This window comes from Prunus mume, linkage group LG2, assembly GCF_029339155.1.
Source record: "Prunus mume cultivar Tortuosa linkage group LG2, ASM2933915v1, whole genome shotgun sequence".
Classification (NCBI taxonomy): Eukaryota; Viridiplantae; Streptophyta; class Magnoliopsida; order Rosales; family Rosaceae; genus Prunus; species Prunus mume.
The window spans coordinates 28,832,290-28,852,439 of NC_142699.1; the positions used below are offsets into that span (position 1 = coordinate 28,832,290).

The window sequence follows — 20,150 nt, forward strand, 5'->3', positions numbered from 1 at the left end:
TACATGTGGGTGGTCATTTTTAATTCCCATACATGTCATTTCAACACAAGTCATTTTTAAGTTGCAAGTCATATTAACGTAGCAATAATGAGGTTACCTGATTTGTCCTACATGAGTTTCTTTCCTATTAGTATAAGCCATACATCTTGTGCCACTATTTGCAACTTTGACTTCTTTATTTTTAGGGGAATTTTGATGGGGCCATCCTACATGTTCTTAGAAGAGATAATCCGGCGGCATGTATCTTTCTCACAACAACACATCTCATGCAAAATATCTTAATTTTATTTGGCCATTAAAATAATTATAATGTAACTCTTGTAAGAGTCTAGATTAGTGGTAATCCCATAATTTATATTGTAATTAGACCCATCCTCATCCAAGAGATCTCAATGCTTGAGAATTTTTTATTTTTTATTTTTTACTTTTTGGAGGCTGTCAACAATGAAAATTGATTTGTCGAACGGGTAAATTACCTAATTCGATTTGTGGGTAAAATATAATGCGATTGATAAATGTTACATTTATATAAATAAAAAAAGCAAAAGGAGAGAGAAAAATTTTAAAAGAAGCAAAAATGGACAAAAATGCCCTTATTTATTTTTAGATTTATTTATCATAGAGTCTTTTAAATGAAAATTTTTTTTGTCTAAAACCTAAAAAACCTTATATAATAATAAAAACTAGCCAAGAGATTCTCTTAATAAGAAAATGAAAGCAAATTTGTAATTTTGTAATTTGAAGCAATGTCTCTCCCAAAGAATGGTGGGGCCAAACACTCGACATCCCATCATATTGCAAACCTAACCAACTGATGGCATGGTTTGAAGTCTTCCTTAAATGATAGTTGGATCTCTAATCAAGAGTCAGTACTCAATAGTTCACCACGATAAATATACTCAATGCTCCACTGTATATAAATTTTTTTTTTATCCTACGCCAATAAAATTGTCGTTCATGATATTTGAACTCATAATCTTCTCCGATGATGTGATTGGATTGAGGGTTTAACCAATTCAGATATATTAAAATGGAAGATATTACTTTAATGTCTTCTTTACTCTATTTTTTTTCTCAATAACTTGGATTGCATGCAAAGGCATAAAGAAAACAAAACCTACCAAGATGAGGATGCTGACAGAAAATCACTTTAGTATGTTCTTTTTTTCTGACAAGTTAGCATTAGCAGCAGAGAAAGAGACAGTTTGCTTCAGAGGTTGCTAAACTTGAGTGCAAGGTTGAACTTAAATTTTACTCCAAGTTCATAGCCTCCAAAAGTAGTTTGGGTGAGAAACTGTATATCACACTATACATCCCTCCACATAAGTTCCATTTGAGATGAGAACAAGATATCAGAGGCAGAAAGATAACTTTCTGGAGGCAGGATGGCATGCTTAGAGAGGGCATCCCCAGCTTTGAAGAGAATCCTGCTCAAATTGTACCGGTAAGTATATTTTCAGTATTCGTGCTTCGATTGCCTAATTCGAGTTACGCATTGTAACAAAACAATAATGTTAAGATTTTGCAGAGCTTATTAGCAGCTGTTTTGCTATAAGCATATTGCATTTTTGGTTGAAAATCTACATTACAACAATGTCTCATGTCTGCATGCATGAAAAGAGTTAACTAGCATATTGCATTTTGCTATAGTCATTGATGAAACAGCTTATTTGCTGAACTAGCAGAAAAAGCAGCATCTCCATCCACTTCATAATTTAACAAGTTACAAGGTAGTGTTTTGCGAGCCATCGATAGTGAGTTACAGAAATGGCGACCTTCTATAAGTGTAGGAAGAGTGAAAATTAAATTGATATCAAGAAATATTGGAAGGAAAATTCCACATCCTAAAATTTCTTTTGTAAAAAGTAGAGCCGAAGTGACAGATTTAACGAATCTTGACAATATACATAGTAGGAATTTGGTGACAGGAAGATGTGGAATCCAGGTGGATAAGCATTATGTGTCCAGCAATAAGTTGCAGGGAGGATAGACCTGTATGGTTCTACCACTAAAATCAGCAACTGCAAAAAACTTCACCACATGGAAAAGAAAAGTCATGTTCAGCATCATTGTCCAAACTCAAAAACAGCCCTTGTGGGATGTTTTTGTGGTGTTTAACTAATAATGGAAGCAACATGATAAAGTACTAAAAACTTTTCCCAGCGGCTGGGAAAAAAACAATAACAGAATAGCATAGAGGAGATTACCATATCATCAAAACAAGGAAATAACAAGAACTAATATGGTCCCCATCACATAAACAGAACTGTTATAATGATACATGAGCAAATGAATAAAATTTGGATCTTGGATTCTTCCAAAGTTCAAAAACTTGTTAATGGATTGGAAGCAGACTATGGAAGGATAACTTTGCTAAAAAATATACTAAATTTAAATCATAAATCATATACATCAGAACTTTTGGAATCAATGTCGTGCGTGTATGCGATGCTTCTGGTTTTCAGTGTGAATCACTTATCAAGTTATCAACAAATTCATTAGGCCTAGTATAACAAATTCAATGTTGTACTCAGATACTAATGGTCAATATGGCAGGGCTTTTAGACACTGAAATTAAAGTAAATACAATTTCTAAAGCTTATACAATCTACTGTTTTCTTCAATATATTTAGTAACCCAATCTGTGAAACAATGAAGCTGTCAATGTTTTTCTAAGTAATACTCATTCTGACGATTAGTATTGTTGCTTTCCTAACAGTGAAAACAAGTCCATAGAGATTGATCATCACTTGTATGAATTTGGGTCTGTGGAATACCATATCCAGGTAAGCCTTGGTCATCAGAAATCGAATTTGAAAGATTCTAGTCAATCTGTTCAGTGTTCATTTTCTGCCTTTCTACCTAAAATCAGTCAAAGCCTTCAGTGGAAAAGCATCAAGAAAATGGTTTTATCATGCATCCTCAAGATTCAAAATCAACTCACATAAAAGACTAAAATGGAAAAACATGATTAGCATTTTAGGATTTAGGAATTTCACTGGTTCTTTTAAAGAAATCAATTTTAGAGGAACGACACCTTCATGTTTAGATAAAATAATGTGTGAGAATTAGTGTGAGTGGTCAACACCTAATCATATGGGTTTTCCAGCAAGCATTTTAGTAACTTTTATGATGATTTTCTTGAAATGAAACAGTCTTCAACATCAGATGCACATTATACCTACTTGTCAGTATCAACCCCGCTCCTTTCCCAAGGAGTCATACTACCAAACGGGATTTCGCATTATACTAAACAGATGGTAAAGGGAATTTGTCCGGATGTTGTGGAGATCATGGAACCTGCAAAAGAAGGATACCAGATTACTTTGAGACTTGATTTGTCTAAAATTCCAAATGGAAAAGGTTTGACAATCTTTCACATTACCTATAACGTATAGAAAAATTTAATCATATTATTTGTCTTAAACGTCGATATTTCTTAATGCATGACCATCTGCTTTGATAAGTCAGTACACATGGAGCTTCTTGCTGTTACATTGACTATCTCATTTTGAGTAAATCAATGGTCAGTTTGATACCCAAAAGAACAAAAAGAATGAAACTTTGTAACTACATACACTAAGCAATGTTTTCTTGGATTCCAAGCTCCTTTTTCCTCCGCTCCCTAAACCAGAAATTATAAGAAGATGACATAAGTTGTCCATATTGTTACACACCACTACATTGGTGAAAGTCCGAAAACAAGTCTGAATAGTAAATTTGGAGACAGCTGTGTCCTGTGCACTAGTACTTAATTAGGTCCAGAGTACTGTATAACCTAGTTTTCTGACTGTACTGTTGAGGCAGACTTCTTGTCCACAGTTTTGTAGTTTTTGTGTTGGTCACAAAATTCTGCTTCTTTAGAAAAATTGACGGTATGAAAAATGCTTAAGCCAACATGGTAAAAATTTACAGCGAAATTCTGCTAAGATTTTCTTGAATCATATTCATAATTCTATTCATGAAATTCTTTTTTCTTTCTCCAGATTCTATAAAGGTAATTGCAGACATTTCTGCTGTGCAAGCAGTAACCTTAAGTTCTCAGCTGAAAGAAATGTTGATGAATGTCAGCTCCCAAGATACATTTCAAGGAATGTATAAGACAATCAAGCTTGTATATCACCCAAGAGAGCCTTTCTTTATTGTTAGACAGGTAAACTTCCTTCCTAAGGGGAACATCAGACTACCATATAATGCAGAACAATACTTGTCACTTCAGAAATAAACACATAAGACCACCATATAATGCATGGGTTTTAATGAAGGTATTCATGTTTTGACAGCCACAGAAAATCTTAGCAGTATTCCCGATACGTTTTAAAGACAAAACAGACGTCATTATTGCAACAGCCTTCTTTCAGGTTTGTGGCTGATGCAGTGAAGTAAATATTTTCTCATTAATACTAGTAATGAAATCAAACTCTTCTTTCTATTCCTAACAAAAATTGGTTAAAATTTTCTTTTCCTCGATTTTCTATTTTGATCCCCTTCTGGGGAATGGAAACAGGAACTTATGGATGTTGGAAGTTCTGAAAAATGGGCCAAAGCACCTCCTTGTTGCTGGTCACCCATTCCACCTCCAGAGTTAAGAGGAGAACCTTTTGAAGATTTGAGTACCAACGGAGGATTTGTCTCTTTTGGTATCTTCTTAGATTACAGTCTTTAAGTGCAAAGTCATGACTTGAGTGGTTACAAACCAAATTCTATTCACCATTAGTCCAAATAAATTGAACTAAAAGTACTCCAAATATAAACTTTCCTCTTAAGCGCCATGGATTATGTAACAATAAGTTAGAGAAAGATGGAACACTTTTTTTATAAATCCTATAATAATGTTTCTTACTTAAATAATAGCATCAGCTATTGTTTTATCTTTTTTAATTTATGGTTGTATACCAGATAAAGATTTGGTATACTCAGTCTAATACATGTGGTATTAACTTATATGCAGATATTTCTTCACGCCATGTCAAAGGTAAAAGACTAGACAAGACTGTATGGAGTTTGTTGAATTTCTATGCCTATGTTAAATACCATGTAAAGGTAATAATTCTACATTGTTTTTTGGTTTTTTTTTTTTCCTTGTGAAAATTCATCCTTAGTATTCTAGAAATTTTTAAGCATAGCAATGGTTACATTTTTAGCTAACAAGTTTGTTCAACCAGAGCACCAGAAGTTTTATTCAGAGAAGGATGAGAAACCGTTTGCAGAGATTAGTTGAGGTACAGAACTGAAACCCTTTCATACCCAATAAACTCAAGACCAATGTTTACGAGTATACAATTTCTTTTCCTTCTCTCATATTCCCCAAAAAAGATGAGAGAACTAATATTCCTTACATGCTTGTAGGTCCTGCATAAGAGAAGCACGCAGGAAGAAGAAAAAGAAGAAGAAGAAGAGGGAAACCATAAGGTTCAAGGTACGGTTTCAGTCTGTATACTTTCACAAACTCATAATAAGTAATAAAAAGATGCTGTAAAGCAAAGGAATAAGCTAAAAAGTTCCCTCAGAAGGAGGCAGCGGCTGGTGCCTTCAGTTTCTGATGGACACAAAGTTGGAAATGAGCTTAGCTAAACTCATTACCACTTAATTCTTATTAGACCAAAAAAAAAAGTATTACCACTGATTCCGCGCCATATATGAAATAAAGTATTTAAAAAAGTTATCAAAAACAGAATCTTCACAATGATATAATGACTGGTAAGTCCATTATTCTTAGTAACTTCTGTAAGAGAGATATGGTAGACCAACAAGAATTCATATTTTCTTAAAATCTGGTTATAACTCTCTCATTGTTTGCTTTCAAGCAAATGCAGGATGCATGTTCATGAGAAAAAGGATCAATGTATCAAAACCTAAAGTTCTAAAACGAAGATATAATGACTTGAGCGGGAAGATCAAGAGAATCCGTTCGCGAATTAAAATCCAGGGATTTGGGCGTTTTCGTCGACGATGGTTGAAAATGCCAAAGTTTTCTTCTTCAATGAGATATACCAAATTAGATTAAGTTCTTTCCATATCAGGACATAAGTTAGGATAAAGAATCATTGTCCTATACTGCTTCTTATTCAGAAACATACCATGACATTGTTTCATCACATTTAAATAGCAACTGAGTGCTGTTTTAAAGCCTTCATATTTATCAAACTATAGTGACATAACTGCTTAATTTGTATGTCTTAATATGTCATTCAGTGAACGTCAGATAAACAAAGCAGACAACATGTTGCTTAAAATATTCAAAGGATTCAATTTGCTTTAGAATTGAAAATATAAATAAAAATAACCTCGCAACCATTTGGTGCTTATAAAGTTGTGGCAACATCAATGAAAGAACAAAGTAAAGAGCACTAAGACAGCAGATATGTATAAACTCAAAACTTGAAAAATTAATATAGACATAGATTTGGAAATTACATTTTAGCCAAATAGAGGATAGCAAGATAAGTTTTGGGGGAGCTAGTTTAGTTGCTGACGAAATAAGCAACAGTTTGCGATCCGAACATTCAAACAGAAAGATCTGAACATAAATAGCATCAAATAGTATTTTACCTTTTTTTTCCTGGATTATATTAAAAGGTCTAGGATTGACTTACCAGGAAATTTTTCAGCTGCCACAGTGAATCATAATCATAGGACACCTTAAAATTTTCAGTTGTTACTAGTATCTCCAACTTCTCAGGACCCTTTCAAATTTCAACTCTCATTCTCCTTCCTTCAAATGGATGCGGTTCATTGGACGCTTGATTTTTGAAGAGTGACAACTTTGAATGCAGATGGTAAATTATTGATAAACATCTGAAAGTAAATGATTTCTGTACCAAAGTATGTATGTAGCCACGAATTTGCATCAGATGCAATGGCCCTGATTGTAAAAGTTCGCGTTAGGCTACCAATGCACCAGATGCATTGCCATTACTTATTTTGAACTCACAAAAGTCTTAATAACATGCCTTATAAGGAGCGCCAAAATTGAAGGTAGATATGCGGTATCGACAAAGACAGATTACAGGTGCTTATGTTTTTATATTCTTTATTTTTTGAAATGTAAGTACTAGTATTACTGATCATATATATCGAAAAGTCTGCTCTTTTAGATCATAAACTCTTTATAAGGATTACAAACACATTGAAAGAAAAAGAAAAACAAGAGGCCAAAGAGTGTGAAAAAGGTCATGTATGTATTGACCAACAATTTGCAGCCATTCGCATTTAAGTCATGAATGTTGCAGTGATTTTATAAGCATGAACTCTAATACTTCCGCAACATTCAGAACACAACGAAAGTTATCCATTTACTACAACTATAATACAAAGTAAGCATCTAATACTTAATTTAAATTCATGATCTGAGACAATCCAATATCAAATAACCGCATGCCATAAATTTAAATTTTATAAAAAAGAAAAGAAAAAAAGTAAACACTAGCGACCTGAGAATGAACAAATGAGTAAAATCTCCATTATCTCTGAAAGTTTCTACCAAAATTGACGGTAAACAAAAACAGAACATACATTTCATTCCATATCGAGGTCGAGGCTAGAAGGCATCAACACATGCCCCGAATCAAGCTGCGCTAGCAACGGGCCACTGGCCTCACTACACCTCAAATTCCAGTTACTTGCCACCAAAGCAAACAACATCAAACTCAATAGCAAGACTGCAATTGCATGCCCAATGAACAGCAGCGTCATCAAAGAAACACCCCTCAAACCATCCTCCTCAAGATCACATTTCCACTCAGCATTCTCCTGGTTTGGCCAAACTGACATTTTCTTGCACCCTTTTAATCCAAATGCATCAGTGTACAAGGACAATCCAAGTTGCAAAATCCAAGTGCCCTTTAAGACCAATCCAGAGGACAAGAAAAACTCGGCGCAAAACGAACAGGGCCTAATTGATAAATACAAGGAACAAACAGCACAAACAAGGGTCAATGTACCTAATATATCATACATAGCTCCACCAAGACCCGAAATTCCCTTGCCGATCACCGAATACTCGACCAGGAACGAAATGGCTGCGATAACGAAGACGAACCCTTCATCGATATGCAAAGTGTCAAAATTTTCACGGCAGATGATCAAAATGATGAGTGCCCAGAACATGAAAATGGCTGCTGATTGCTGGAAAAACGCGAAACGATACGTGGGGTGGCCCGAAAAGGCCAAAAAGATAAAAATTTCGGAGAAGGAAGCAATGGGGAGGGCTATGGTGAGAGTGTACAAATCAAAGTTTTTCCATTTGGGTTCTGAGAAATACCAGATTTTGGATCGGTAGAGAGATGGGTTCTTGAGGTAGAGAGAGGAGGAGCAGAGTAGGCGACGTAGGCCTATGGGAAAGAGCAACACGAACGCTGAGAAATGGGTTGCTAGTGATGCCATGTGAATTGTGATGCAGCTGTGAAATTTGTTGCGTTTCTCTCTGCTTCTGTATGCGTTTCTGATTTTCCTGCGTTTTTTCGTTTTCGTTCCCTCGTCGACGTTGTGAGGAGAGCTGTGAAATTCAGAAACGGTTTTTTGTTTTTGTTTTTCTGGTTTTGGTTTTGGGATCAAATTTTCAGAAAGAGAATGTTAAAAGTTAAAACCATTGGCCAAATGACAACTTTTCACCTTTTTTTTTTATCTTTTCTACTATGGTATGTTTTTTGTTGTTACATTGAACGCGATCCTAACTTTAACTTATATTAATTATTACATTTCAAAGATTTTTTTTTTTTTTAGAAGACATTTCAAAGACTTATGTTTTCACTTTTCTTCTATTATTTACGCACCATAATGTTGTCTCCTCATATTATAATATATGATATTATATGTAATAATGTGACATTCATATCTAAGTAAGTATTTTCCCTAACCTACTACTGTGAGCAAGTTCATATCATCATCTTGCCAACATGAGCCTTCACATTTTTTATTCCCCTTTATTCAACCTAGGAATACCGCTGCACATGATAGGGCACGTGCCTAATTTTAACGTTGCAACACACAAGATTTGATTATTTGGATGAATGTTGTAAACACTTAGTAACTACGAGGATAAAATCAAAAAAATTGAAACTACAAGAACGAAACTAGATAAACTATGTGGACCAAATGTATTTTTCACCTTAAAAAAAACATTGATACTCATTGGATGAGTCATTCTATAATAACGGCCTGACATATAGCCCTTGGGTAAAGCCATATTTCTTAACTGTTGGATTAAATTGGTTAGCCGTTTGATCAAATTGATTAGTATAATCCAACGATTTAGAGATAGGATCTCACTTAAGGGCTATATATAAGATCCCCACAATAGAATTATTGCTCATTGGACACCCCTTAGTTGGGCTTTTGGGCTCAGATGAAGCCATGAGTAAGATAGAGCCCATGTGAGGCCCACTTACTCCTTTTTTATTTTTCTTTTTTGTGTCAATGCAGTGACTCAGCCGAACCGAAGCCAGTGTGCGGTTTCATTCCAGCTCACCCTTTTTCTGATGAAGAAGAAACCACTTAAAATTTGCTTAAACCCTAAATTTTGTTGTCTTTCATTCAAATAATTGTAAAAACCCACCGGCCACCCTTTTCTTCTTTGTCACTCTTCAAAGTTCGGCTTGGAGCTGGGTCAATAGAAACTACAAATAACAATGCTTTCTTCAATTACCTCTCAACGGCTGAGACCCTTTCTTCTTCTTCATCTCCGTCACACTCAAATCCTCGTATATTCCTCTCTTCCTCACTCTGTTTCCACCAAACCCATTTCGATTCACAACCCTTCTAAACCAGAACCGCAATCAAGTTTAACAATTTATGCCCACACCACGGTGCGTGAAACGCTTTCTTCTTACTGCAATGATTGGAAGAAAGCCTTGGACTTCTTTAACTGGCTGGAAACTGAATGTCACTTCCTACACACCACTGTAACCTACAATCGCATGCTTGACATTCTTGGTAAGTTCTTTGAGTTTGAGCTCTGTTGGAACTTAATTCAAAAAATGAAGCAGAACCCAGTTTCTGTTCCTGATCATACTACATTTCGTATACTGTTTAAGAGGTATGTATCTGCACACCTTGTAAAGGAAGCTATAGATACTTATAATAGATTGGAAGAGTTTGGTTTGAAGGATGAGACCTCCTATTGTAATCTTATTGATTCTCTTTGTGAGTATAAGCATGTGATTGAAGCCCAAGAATTGTGTTTTTGGAAGAACAAAGATTTGGGCTTTGATAAGAGTACTAAGCTCTATAATTTACTTCTTCGTGGGTGGTTGAAAATGGGGTGGTGGGGTAAGTGTAGGGACTTTTGGGAAGAGATGGATAGGAGAGGTGTTCGTAAAGATTTGCATTCGTATTCCATATATATGGATATATTATGCAAGAGTGGAAAGCCGTGGAAGGCTGTGAAGTTGTACAAGGAGATGAAGAACAAAGGGATCAAACTGGATGTGGTGGCATATAATACAGTTATTCGTGCCATTGGTCTTTCTGATGGTGTTGATTTTTCAATGAGGTTGCTAAGGGAGATGAAGGAATTGGGTTGTCAACCAAATGTCGGGACGTATAATACAATTATAAAGCTTTTGTGCGAGAATGGGAGATGTAAGGAGGCATTTTCGTTGCTTCATCAAATGCCTAGGATGGGATTACTACCAGATGTGATAACGTATCATTGCATTTTTAAGCATCTAGAGAAGCCAAATGAGATTCTTAGACTGTTTGATAGGATGACTGAAAGTGGGGTTCAACCGAAGATGGACACTTTTGTGATGCTTATGAGGAAGTTTGGAAGATGGGGATTCCTCAGACCAATGTTTCTTGTGTGGAATAGGATGGAAAAACTTGGGTGTAGTCCTGATGAGTCTGCTTACAATGCTTTAATCGATGCACTGGTGGAAAAAGGTATGTTAGACATGGCTAGGCAGTATGATGAAGAGATGCTAGCAAAGGGGCTTTCAGCTAAACCAAGGGAGGAGTTGGGGACGAAACTAGTGAGCAGTGAATCTGATGATGGGTAATTGCAATATGATTTTGATGCTTCGAAAGTACCTACACATGCATCTGGAATACACAGGCATTTCCACCTGCATTTTTCTGTTGAAAAGAAAATGGGAGCTAAGGAATACCATCTGAATAATGCAAACAGTGCTGAAGGATATGGTATTTATGGCTCCCAGATACATATTATTATGAAGGTGTGCAGCTGAGAACATTGGTTACACTGAGTAAAGAGTTTGGGGTGGTAACCACAGATCATTCGACGACCTTTTGTGCTGAGCTTGTCATAACACGGACACCTATTTCCTGCTCATAATAAAACTAAATGTTAAAGACCTTTTTGATCTAGGACATGGATGTGTGGGTAAATTTGCCTGCAAAGCTGATATTTGGAGCCCAGAAGCATGGCTTCCATTGGTTCAGAAGTAGGCAAAATGTGGGGAGAGGATATTCTTGTCAGTGCCCTTGTTCTTGCCGATGCATTGGAATTGTTTCCAAATTTAGATTCCAAGGACATAGTTGTTCATCCATTTTGTCTTCCACTCTAACAGTCATGGAAACCTATGATGATATTAAGCAAGTTACTAGTGGTGACAGTATGCAAGTTGCTGTATTGGTGTCTAGCTGCACACTGATATGGGTAACTTTATCGTCTCTTTCGGGACATCTTATAACAATTTTTCTTCTTGTTTCCTTTTTTAGTTGCTGGGGAGGGGTGTTCTCAGTTTGTAACAATTCCTTATTGGGAAAACTTCTCAATCGATTGCTAATGAGCAATTAAATTTAGAGTGAGAAACATTTTTGTTTGTGTCTGGAAAATTGAATATGAAATTGGATGCACTGTATTGGGCACTTAAAATAGTTATCGGAGTCTCTGTAATGTTTTCTTAGGGCCTTTTCTCCCTTCCATAATTATTTTATGCAGTTGCTAGCTTAAATATTACTCATTTTAATATATGTTAGTACAGTTGGTTTTGTACATTAGCAGCCTGGGTGACTTGATGTCTTCTTTTATTTTCTCTCCTTTCATTGCATGTATCCAATGGACCTGCGACCACTGCTTTGGATTAAAACTGTTTATTATATTGGTTGTCCAGAGTCCAGACTATGCTTCTGTTGCCCAAAATTTGTTATTTTACTTAGGATCATATAGAGAAGCCAGTACCCAAGTTAGAAGAAAGAGTTGGACTCCTGGAAGAAGGATCTTGCATGGATGCCACAATCCTTTCCTTCGTGGTTCTTTGCAGCTTGAAATGCAGGAAAGCAAAGACTTTTGTACTTGAGATGTAATTTTGGGGACTTGTGTGGTTGAAATGCTTCATCTTTGGCATACAGGCATGTGTAAGGAAACTTGTATACAAACTAATGCCTTGATGTTATGTACATTCTTTCTTTTCCCCTTCATTGTTGGTTTATATTTCTGTTTATAGAATGGGAGATTTGCTTTCTTCTCTCTTTGTTCTTAAACTTTACTTTACTGACATTATTTGCGTTCTTGGGTGATTCAGTCATTGCAATTGTAAATGAACAGTTTGAATACTGATCTGTTTGAATCCTATGTGAAAAATACTTGAAACTGAAGTTCACTAAGGTTTTTCACTTGTTTGACAGAGTAAACAGCCAACCAAGTCTTCAGCAGAATTATATATAGTGCAATTCCAATCTAGAAACAATGTTTAGTTTTCACCCAAGGAAGCACTATAGTGATCACATCCTGGGAAGTGCCATTAATTATACCCTTCCATGGTTTACCAAGTTCCTGGATGTAGCAGCACCTGAAATTCAGTGTTATTCTCTTGTCGGTATTGTTCTTTTTTTGAAAATCTTTGGACCTCCCTGATTTTTATATTCTCAGGTTTGATTTTCTTGATTCTCTTTCCTGTAAGATCGATTTCCTTTTTTCCCTGTCTTTTTCTTCCCTTCCAGGCTTTCAGGATACAATTGCAGTTCCTTGCTTATATTGTATTGTTTAAGTCTACTTGGCTTGTCTGTGGTCTTAAAAGAAATAATGAACACACGTCATTATCAATCTCAGAGAAGTAGATTTTGGAACATCAATTTAGTAGTTTCTAAATTTAGTTTTTTTTAACATTTTAAAAAGAAAAATTCCGTGGAAATGTTTGTTCAGCATTTTTTTTTGGGGGCAAAGTTAGGAAGGGGTAGAAGAGTTTTTTCACAGACACCATCAAAATGTCATGGACTCATGGACGTCTGTTTTGTCAAGGGTTTCGAAATTCCAATTTTCTTGGAAAGCTTGCACTTTTTTCCTACAATGACACTTGCGATGTGCATCAAACACCGCCCTTAGGAAGCAAATTTAAAACCATTCTCTGAGTCCTCGTATGACTTCAAACATTCAGAGTTGAAAATTCATATTGTTCACATGCAGCTGCGTGGTAGGAACGACGCTACAAGGACTTGTAAAATATGCAAATCTCGCCATTTCAACGGTCCCAATGAAGTCCTTTGGCTGTTATGCACCATACAATTTCATTCATAGTTTGCTTTGTAAAATGCCCCTATATGAAAATTTCAATAAAGGGTTCTAGAATGAACGGCCAGGATCATCCCATCCATGACTCAGGGGCTTCTAAGAAGGAGACAAGTGGACCAAACCAAAGACACAGTAGCTAGAAATTCAGATTCAGATCCTCCTAACAAATGGAGACCGTCAGTGCCAACAAGACTCTGCAAATAATACAACATATGTTGTGGAAAACTAAAAACTAAAATCCAAGGCCATCAGTTTATGTGGCTCCTAATAGCTCTTGAACTCTCTCTCACACTGCTATCCAATAAACAAACCAAAGGCTCTCAAAATTACACCAAAAATATCCCCTCCCTTTTCCACAATAAAAGGCCATTAACAACAACTCTCACAACTTCTTACAAGCAAAACATTAAAGCCCACAAATTTTCACAGAGATTAGAGCATAGTTTCTGGTTCTTTCTTTTTCAATGGCAACTTCAATTTCTGCAACTGGGCTTAAAGGAAACTTGTGTTCCTCATTCCATGGAACTTGGGCAACTTCAATGGTGGGGGAAGATTATGCCATGCTGGTGAAATCAGTGCCAAGCCATGTGAGAGTTGGGAAGCCAATCAGAGCACAACCCATGATGAAGAACGTCAATGAAGGCAAAGGTATCTTTGCACCTGCTGTTGTTGTTGCACGTAACATCATTGGCAAGAAGAGGTTCAACCAAATTAGGGGCAAAGCTATTGCTTTGCACTCGCAGGTAATTAATATGGTCTTAATTCCCTTTCTCACTAGCTTTGAGTTAGTCTACACTAAGCTTAGCAGTAAATTAATTCTCTCTTTGGAAACTTGGCTAAACTGAACATGTTTGGGAGGTGCCAAAAGTGCTTCTAGATAATTAAAAGCGGTTTTCACAATGTTTTGCCAAAGATTAGACGAAATAGATTTTTGCAGTTACAGAAGTAGAGCCTCGTAGGTGAGAAGTAGAGTCTAGTAGGTTCTTCTTCATAAAACACTTCCAGATAAACTAATGGAAACACTGAAGTTTTTAACAAAAAAAGATTGTGTGGTTCTAAACAAAAGCGCTATCCATATACACTCCCAAACATGGAATGAAATGAAATGGTATTTAGAATTGCGGGGCATATAATTAAAGCTGCAAAATCTTATTGTGTAATCATAGTAAGAGTTCGACTCTCGTCCTTTGTCAAACCACAAAAATAAATAAATAAATTTCATAATAAATAATTATAATAAAAGATTTGGTATTTATATAATTTGTTAACAAGTTTGACACACATATTTCTCTGCAGGTAATTACTGAGTTCTGCAAATCCATAGGAGCTGACGCGAAACAAAGGCAAGGATTGATTCGGCTGGCGAAGAAGAATGGAGAAAGGCTAGGGTTCCTGGCATGAGAAAGAAATCAGTAGAGCATGCATGCCTCCATTTTGTTGTCTCCACTAGAAATTTATTGTTATAGTTAATTTCATACTTCATTCTCAAGGACTTCCAGATGCATATACTCGTCCAGCTGGGATTTCCTGAACATCTTTCAGAATGTAAAATTTGTTGTCTGCTCCTCCATATTCATCTCCATCTCCCTCTCCATCTCCATATATTATATAATGCAGTTGTCATGATCATTCTCCAGTTTAGTTGCAATTAAAACTGAGGAATTCGCTTAAAATTCACTTTAAAAGTGATTACATGGAGAATCTCCCTATATTATATGGAGAAGCGTGTGGCCACAATAAAGTCATCATGCACTACTCCCCTATAAAAACATAAATTTGTAAGGAAAAAATTGCACGTTTCCTTTATAAAAACATAGAGGAGTGCAAGCATGAATTCAGACCCCGAGTGCATGCAAATCTTTAATGGCTCATTGGCTACGCAACGTCTATCTATAAGAGGCTTAAGTAGACAGACATGGAGTTAGCCAAGTTGACAAGAGCACATGCAGACTTGAACCATTCAATTATCAATTCAAATAAATCACAAGTGTATTACAAACTAAACATACTTTTTAAGTATACTATAGAAATATTCAATATTACAAACAAAACTTAATCAGTACTTGATAAAATTTTCAAAAACCGGAACATAAAGAACAAGATCATAGTACACTAGAGAAAAATAAGTTGACAAATGTTTCCTCCAGCTTTTCTCAACAAAAAATTTGTGACGGTGTTCACAACTTTGGTAATGGAGAGCGAAGACCAGTGCAACAAAACAATTGAGGAATAATCAAACATTGTATCGAGGCTTTGCTGATCTTTCCCTTTTAGAATCGTCCTGCAATAAGAGAAGAAGTGAGAAATAGAACAACAAAATCAAATAACACTTTCAACCAAACATTGAAAATTAAAATCAAATAGCACCGAATAAAATTTACATGGAAGCTGTAGGTGATCTTATCAGTGACATCGATTATCTCCTTCCACTTCCTCCCAATGCCCATCTACATGACAAGATAACAAATTCAGCCACTTGTCCAGATTTCAAATTTGCAACAAAACATGGGACTACAAAACTGTAATGGTTACGCTCTAACCAAAAAAGTGGAATATCAGTTGTGAGACTGTACAAGTAAAAATCAGAGTAGTATAATAAGAGAACTGGTATAAATACTACAAACTGATCTATGCTCTGTTGAACGTATATGCCTGACTCCTAGGGGGAAGGTTCTATACATCAGCCTGGCCAGGTGTCATTTATCACTCTTTTCTTTTTTCATTAAGTCTACAGCTTATGGTCTCAATTTCAACCTCCCTCTCATTGCTGGAGATCCATTTCTTTTACAAACAAGTCTTGGAGAGCCTTTGTAAAGATAATAATATGACATTGATGAAGATTTTAGCAGATTTGATTTCTCCTTTTCAACTTATCTTTTTCTGTTTAAAAAATCACAGCCACTATAAGTGTTTGTTGCACCCAGCAACAAACACCTCATATCAATATAACAAAGACTGGTGAAGATTCGAATATGTTGGGGCTTTAACCCTAGTGCTGTTTAACAGCAGAGCAGATGAAGAATCATCAAAAGAATAAAATAGATCAACCAAACCCACTAACTTAAAGTGTAATTTGAATCACACACACCTGGGCAGCCTCATTTGCAGCATTCCTAGTCCATAATGCAAGTTTGTCCTGCCTCTGGCGCACACTTGCTACCACCCCGCAAATCTCATCAGCCTCATCAAATTGCTCTCCAATCAGTGCCATCAACTATCCAATGAAATAAGAGCCCATATTATCAGAATTCAAATAAACCCTAATGTAACATGAATCAACCTAGTGCTTAGTCCAATACACACAAAGTCATCTTCAGCCCACAGTGACCAAGATACATCAACTGTTCTCACTGATGGGCAGATGATGAGAGTAATACTCAATGTCCATATAGTTTGGCATGGTATCTTGCACTGTCAATCAAGACAGTTAAGTAGGTGAAATCAAATCTCAATGTATGCCTTCATTCAATATCTGGCAACATAGCATGCCAGATTCTCATTCCTCTACATATGTGTGCATTAATATAATGAAAAATGATGAGGAAAGCAACAACTCACGGTCTCTAGCCACATGGTATCAAGGCTGGCCTTACTCCTGCTGGTGACAGTCCACTTCCCTCCATTAGCACACTCAGGATCCTCCCATTTTGGTTCAACCCCAGCCCTGAACAAGTGGAAATCTGCATTTGGTGGAAACTTGCTCGGCTTGAATACCTGATCATACAGACTGCAAATACATTTCGCATCTCAAATTCAAATTGAGGGATTGGAATCAGATTAAAGTCCTGAACTTGAATCATACAATCAAGGTTTGTGGGTCCAAAATTACAAATTTAGAACAATCTGCTAGCATTTTTGTTTTGCCAAATTAACGGGAGAAAGGGAAAAGAGAGAGGAGAGAGAGAAGGAGATCAGTTAACTGAGAGGTGAGAGATGAATAAAAAGTATAGAATGGTTTTAAAACTTAAAACATAAAGCTTTAAATAGTTTTATATCTTTAATTTTAATTCAATACATTCCTAATCATTCCTTCCTCACCTCTATCATATGTTTTCTCTCTTCCCTTTCCTCTCAGTCTCTCCCCTCAAACTTTAATTTAAATTAATAGAATGAAACTATAACAGGATGGAAAAAAAAAGAAACTAAAAACTAAAAGAGGCTAGAAAATCGAAAGACTAACTGGGTATCGTATTTGACCGGATCAACTAGAATTGTAAGCTAGACATTAAAGCAGGAAAAGATTAACCACAGGGAACAAGGTTAAGAACGTTGGAGCTAGCACTTTTTGTATCAAAGGGAACAAAAGCCCCATCAAGCAATGCATAAATTAAAAAATTCAACCATTTATTTTCCTCTAGATATTCTGGCAAGTTTTCTAATTTTTGGAAACAAATTGACCTATATTCCAATACATTACTTGGCTTAACAGAAAGTTTCACCAAAATTTCCCCAACCAAACAGAAGATAAGGGCATATCAGTTACCAATCAACAAACATGAAAGATCAGCACAAACCCACATCACTAAAAAAAGTAAACAATCTGAAAACACAAAGCAAAAAACAATACAGGGAAGCATAAGAAAACCAAAAAACAAAAGGGGCGGAGATGGGGATTAGGTTTAGATTATGTTATGCATACCACCAGAATTCTTGAACGGTTTCGAAGGTGTAGGCCTTGCGAAGAGAGGAACCCCAAGCAGCACCTTGCTTGGGCTTGGATTGGTTATCGAACCAAAAGGTCCACTTCCTCTCCAGCTTGTGGGGCCCACTGCTCGGCTGTATCTTTGCCTCGGCTCCCGCCGCCTGTAACCCACTATTTTCCTCAGCGTCTAATTGTGGTGGCGGCGCTGCTGCTGCTACCTCTGTCGCCATTGTTGTCTTGTGGAAACCTTTTTGATTCGTCTGTATGTCCCTCGGGGTTGTGTTGTTTGGAAGAAGAAGAAGAAGAGGAAAAGAGAGGCTTGCTTTTTTCGCAGTCGGGCGTTTATATTGTGGAGAATCCGCGGGCCTGCGATTTTGCCCTGACTTGATACGGTGGGTCGGCCCGAATGTAGAATCCTGTAGTGAGGACTTGTCTAAGCCCTGATATGAGGCTATATCTTTTAATCATTATATCAAATTAATTAGTTGTTGAATTAAATTAATTATTTTAATATAATAATTAAGAGATAAGATCCTATTTAAGGATCTTAGATAACACTCTCACTATAAAATGACTCCAGCCCAAATGTACCTAACTAAATGGGCCGAACACCAATCTCTCAAACTTGAAAGATCTCTACACGTTATTTTTCCTAATTAGTCACTTTAGTATCACTTCAAAAATCGAAAATATATATTAATGTGCCACTAATATCAAAGTAAAAGGGGAAAAAAGGACAAGCATATGAATTGTGCAAAATTCCCATGTGGATTCTCTTATGTGAGGCGTGTATACTACTCATAAATGGTTAGACTGATGCTGGTTGGTTTATGACAACTTAGGCTTTTAGAAGCAGCGTCTCTTTCTTTTTAATATGTATCCACAAGCTATGTTCGCTTTTGATGTTTCATCCGCCTTTAGTCCCCTGTCATTGGACTCATGCTTGTTTGTATTTGGTGCTTTGTATGCACCCTGGTTTTATTCAAGTACCAGTTTGTCCACACAAAAAAATGTTAGATTGAGGAGAATTAGATTTCGAATTCCTATTGAAGTTGTATATGAAACCATATGGATTGAGGGGAGTTAGATTCCAGATTTCTATTGAAAATGTTTACTAAACCATATGGAATTTGAATAGAAGTGGTACTAATTAGTAAAATGTCGTCGTTGTTAGGTTAAAGTAGATGACAAATTTGGAATTTTTAAAATTGTGTGATGATATAACGGGTAAAAAAAAAAAAAAGAATTCCTAATAGGTTACTTCTCAGGAATTAGAATATCACATCCCACCCAAGAATTCAATTCCTAATTTTGTGTGAGCCCCACTTACTTTCAATTCCTTGATGTGAAGTAAACGTAGGAATCCTCCATATGTGAATTCAATCCATGATGAGAATTCCAATTCCTGATTAGTAAACAATCATGGCATGTTTACTAATCCGTAATTGGATTAGAATGAATTGAATTGAGGAGGAGTTGGATTGAGGAGATTTAGATTCCGGATTCCTATTGAAGTTGTTTACTAAACCATATGGATTGAGGGGAGTTAGATTCCGGATTCTTATTGAAGTTGTTTACTAAACCATATGGATTGAAGGGAGTTAGATTTCAGATTCTTATTGACGTTGTTTACTAAACCATATGGAATTGGGATATGAGTGGTACTAATTACTCAAATGTTCTCATTGTTGGGTTAAAGTAGATAGCAAATTTGAAATTTTGAATATTGTGTGAGGATATAATGGGTAAACAAGATGAATTCCTAATGGGTTAGTTCTCTAGGAATTATAATATCACCTCTCACCCAAGAATAATTCTTCCAAAATCAAGAATTCAATTTCTAATTTCGTGTGGGCCCCATTTACTTTTCAATTCCTTGATGTGAAGTAAACGTAGGAATTCTCCATATACGGAATTCAATTTATCATGAGAATTCCAATTCCTAATTACTAAACACACCATCAGCGTAATTCATTCAAGTAAGACACTCGATTTCGCGTAGAGCTTGGTTTTCTAGTTCTAGTGTGTCGTCCTTGG

General features: G+C 36.1%; 5 protein-coding genes across 14 annotated transcripts; 3 read left to right on the forward strand and 2 right to left on the reverse strand.

The window, feature by feature from the left end:
* Positions 1-1,292: 1,292 nt before the first annotated feature.
* Positions 1,293-6,161, forward strand: ARPC2B (actin-related protein C2B). Its single transcript, XM_008225941.2, has 10 exons — positions 1,293-1,444; positions 2,720-2,786; positions 3,156-3,363; positions 3,987-4,153; positions 4,284-4,361; positions 4,508-4,640; positions 4,952-5,043; positions 5,166-5,222; positions 5,350-5,419; positions 5,817-6,161. Exons 1-10 carry the CDS (start codon positions 1,386-1,388, stop codon positions 6,005-6,007), a joined length of 1,122 nt encoding a protein of 373 aa, XP_008224163.2. The 5' UTR covers positions 1,293-1,385; the 3' UTR covers positions 6,008-6,161.
* LOC103323920 (uncharacterized) lies at positions 1,793-8,564 on the reverse strand. Of its 9 annotated transcripts, none has more exons than XR_016124620.1 (4): positions 7,516-8,564; positions 6,597-6,865; positions 3,186-3,300; positions 1,793-2,031 (listed from the first exon to the last, which is right to left on the reverse strand). XR_016124620.1 is itself a non-coding variant. In XM_089047143.1 (2 exons), exon 1 carries the CDS (start codon positions 8,383-8,385, stop codon positions 7,519-7,521), a length of 867 nt encoding a protein of 288 aa, XP_088903269.1. In that variant the 5' UTR covers positions 8,386-8,564; the 3' UTR covers positions 2,229-3,300; positions 7,516-7,518. The 9 variants fall into 9 exon arrangements, 1 of the variants encoding a protein (XP_088903269.1); XR_016124619.1 differs by having other exon boundaries at positions 3,182-3,300; XR_016124622.1 differs by lacking the exon at positions 6,597-6,865.
* Positions 8,565-9,435: 871 nt separating this feature from the next.
* On the forward strand, positions 9,436-12,850 carry LOC103323932 (Pentatricopeptide repeat (PPR) superfamily protein). 2 transcript variants are annotated; one of them, XM_089047370.1, is made up of 2 exons: positions 9,436-12,312; positions 12,589-12,850. In XM_089047370.1, the coding sequence occupies exon 1, from the start codon at positions 9,630-9,632 to the stop codon at positions 10,995-10,997; it is 1,368 nt and encodes a 455-aa protein (XP_088903496.1). In that variant the 5' UTR covers positions 9,436-9,629; the 3' UTR covers positions 10,998-12,312; positions 12,589-12,850. The 2 variants fall into 2 exon arrangements, with proteins under 2 accessions (XP_088903496.1, XP_008224178.2); XM_008225956.3 differs by lacking the exon at positions 12,589-12,850 and having other exon boundaries at positions 9,436-11,617; positions 12,075-12,428.
* A 954-nt stretch (positions 12,851-13,804) lies between these two features.
* Positions 13,805-15,041, forward strand: PGR5 (proton gradient regulation 5). The gene is made up of 2 exons (XM_008225944.3): positions 13,805-14,214; positions 14,768-15,041. The coding sequence occupies exons 1-2, from the start codon at positions 13,936-13,938 to the stop codon at positions 14,870-14,872; spliced, it is 384 nt and encodes a 127-aa protein (XP_008224166.2). The 5' UTR covers positions 13,805-13,935; the 3' UTR covers positions 14,873-15,041.
* A 377-nt stretch (positions 15,042-15,418) lies between these two features.
* Positions 15,419-18,524, reverse strand: LSP1 (Eukaryotic initiation factor 4E protein). The gene is made up of 5 exons (XM_008225945.2): positions 18,111-18,524; positions 17,030-17,198; positions 16,560-16,685; positions 15,853-15,918; positions 15,419-15,752 (listed from the first exon to the last, which is right to left on the reverse strand). The coding sequence occupies exons 1-5, from the start codon at positions 18,341-18,343 to the stop codon at positions 15,705-15,707; spliced, it is 642 nt and encodes a 213-aa protein (XP_008224167.2). The 5' UTR covers positions 18,344-18,524; the 3' UTR covers positions 15,419-15,704.
* Positions 18,525-20,150: the final 1,626 nt, after the last annotated feature.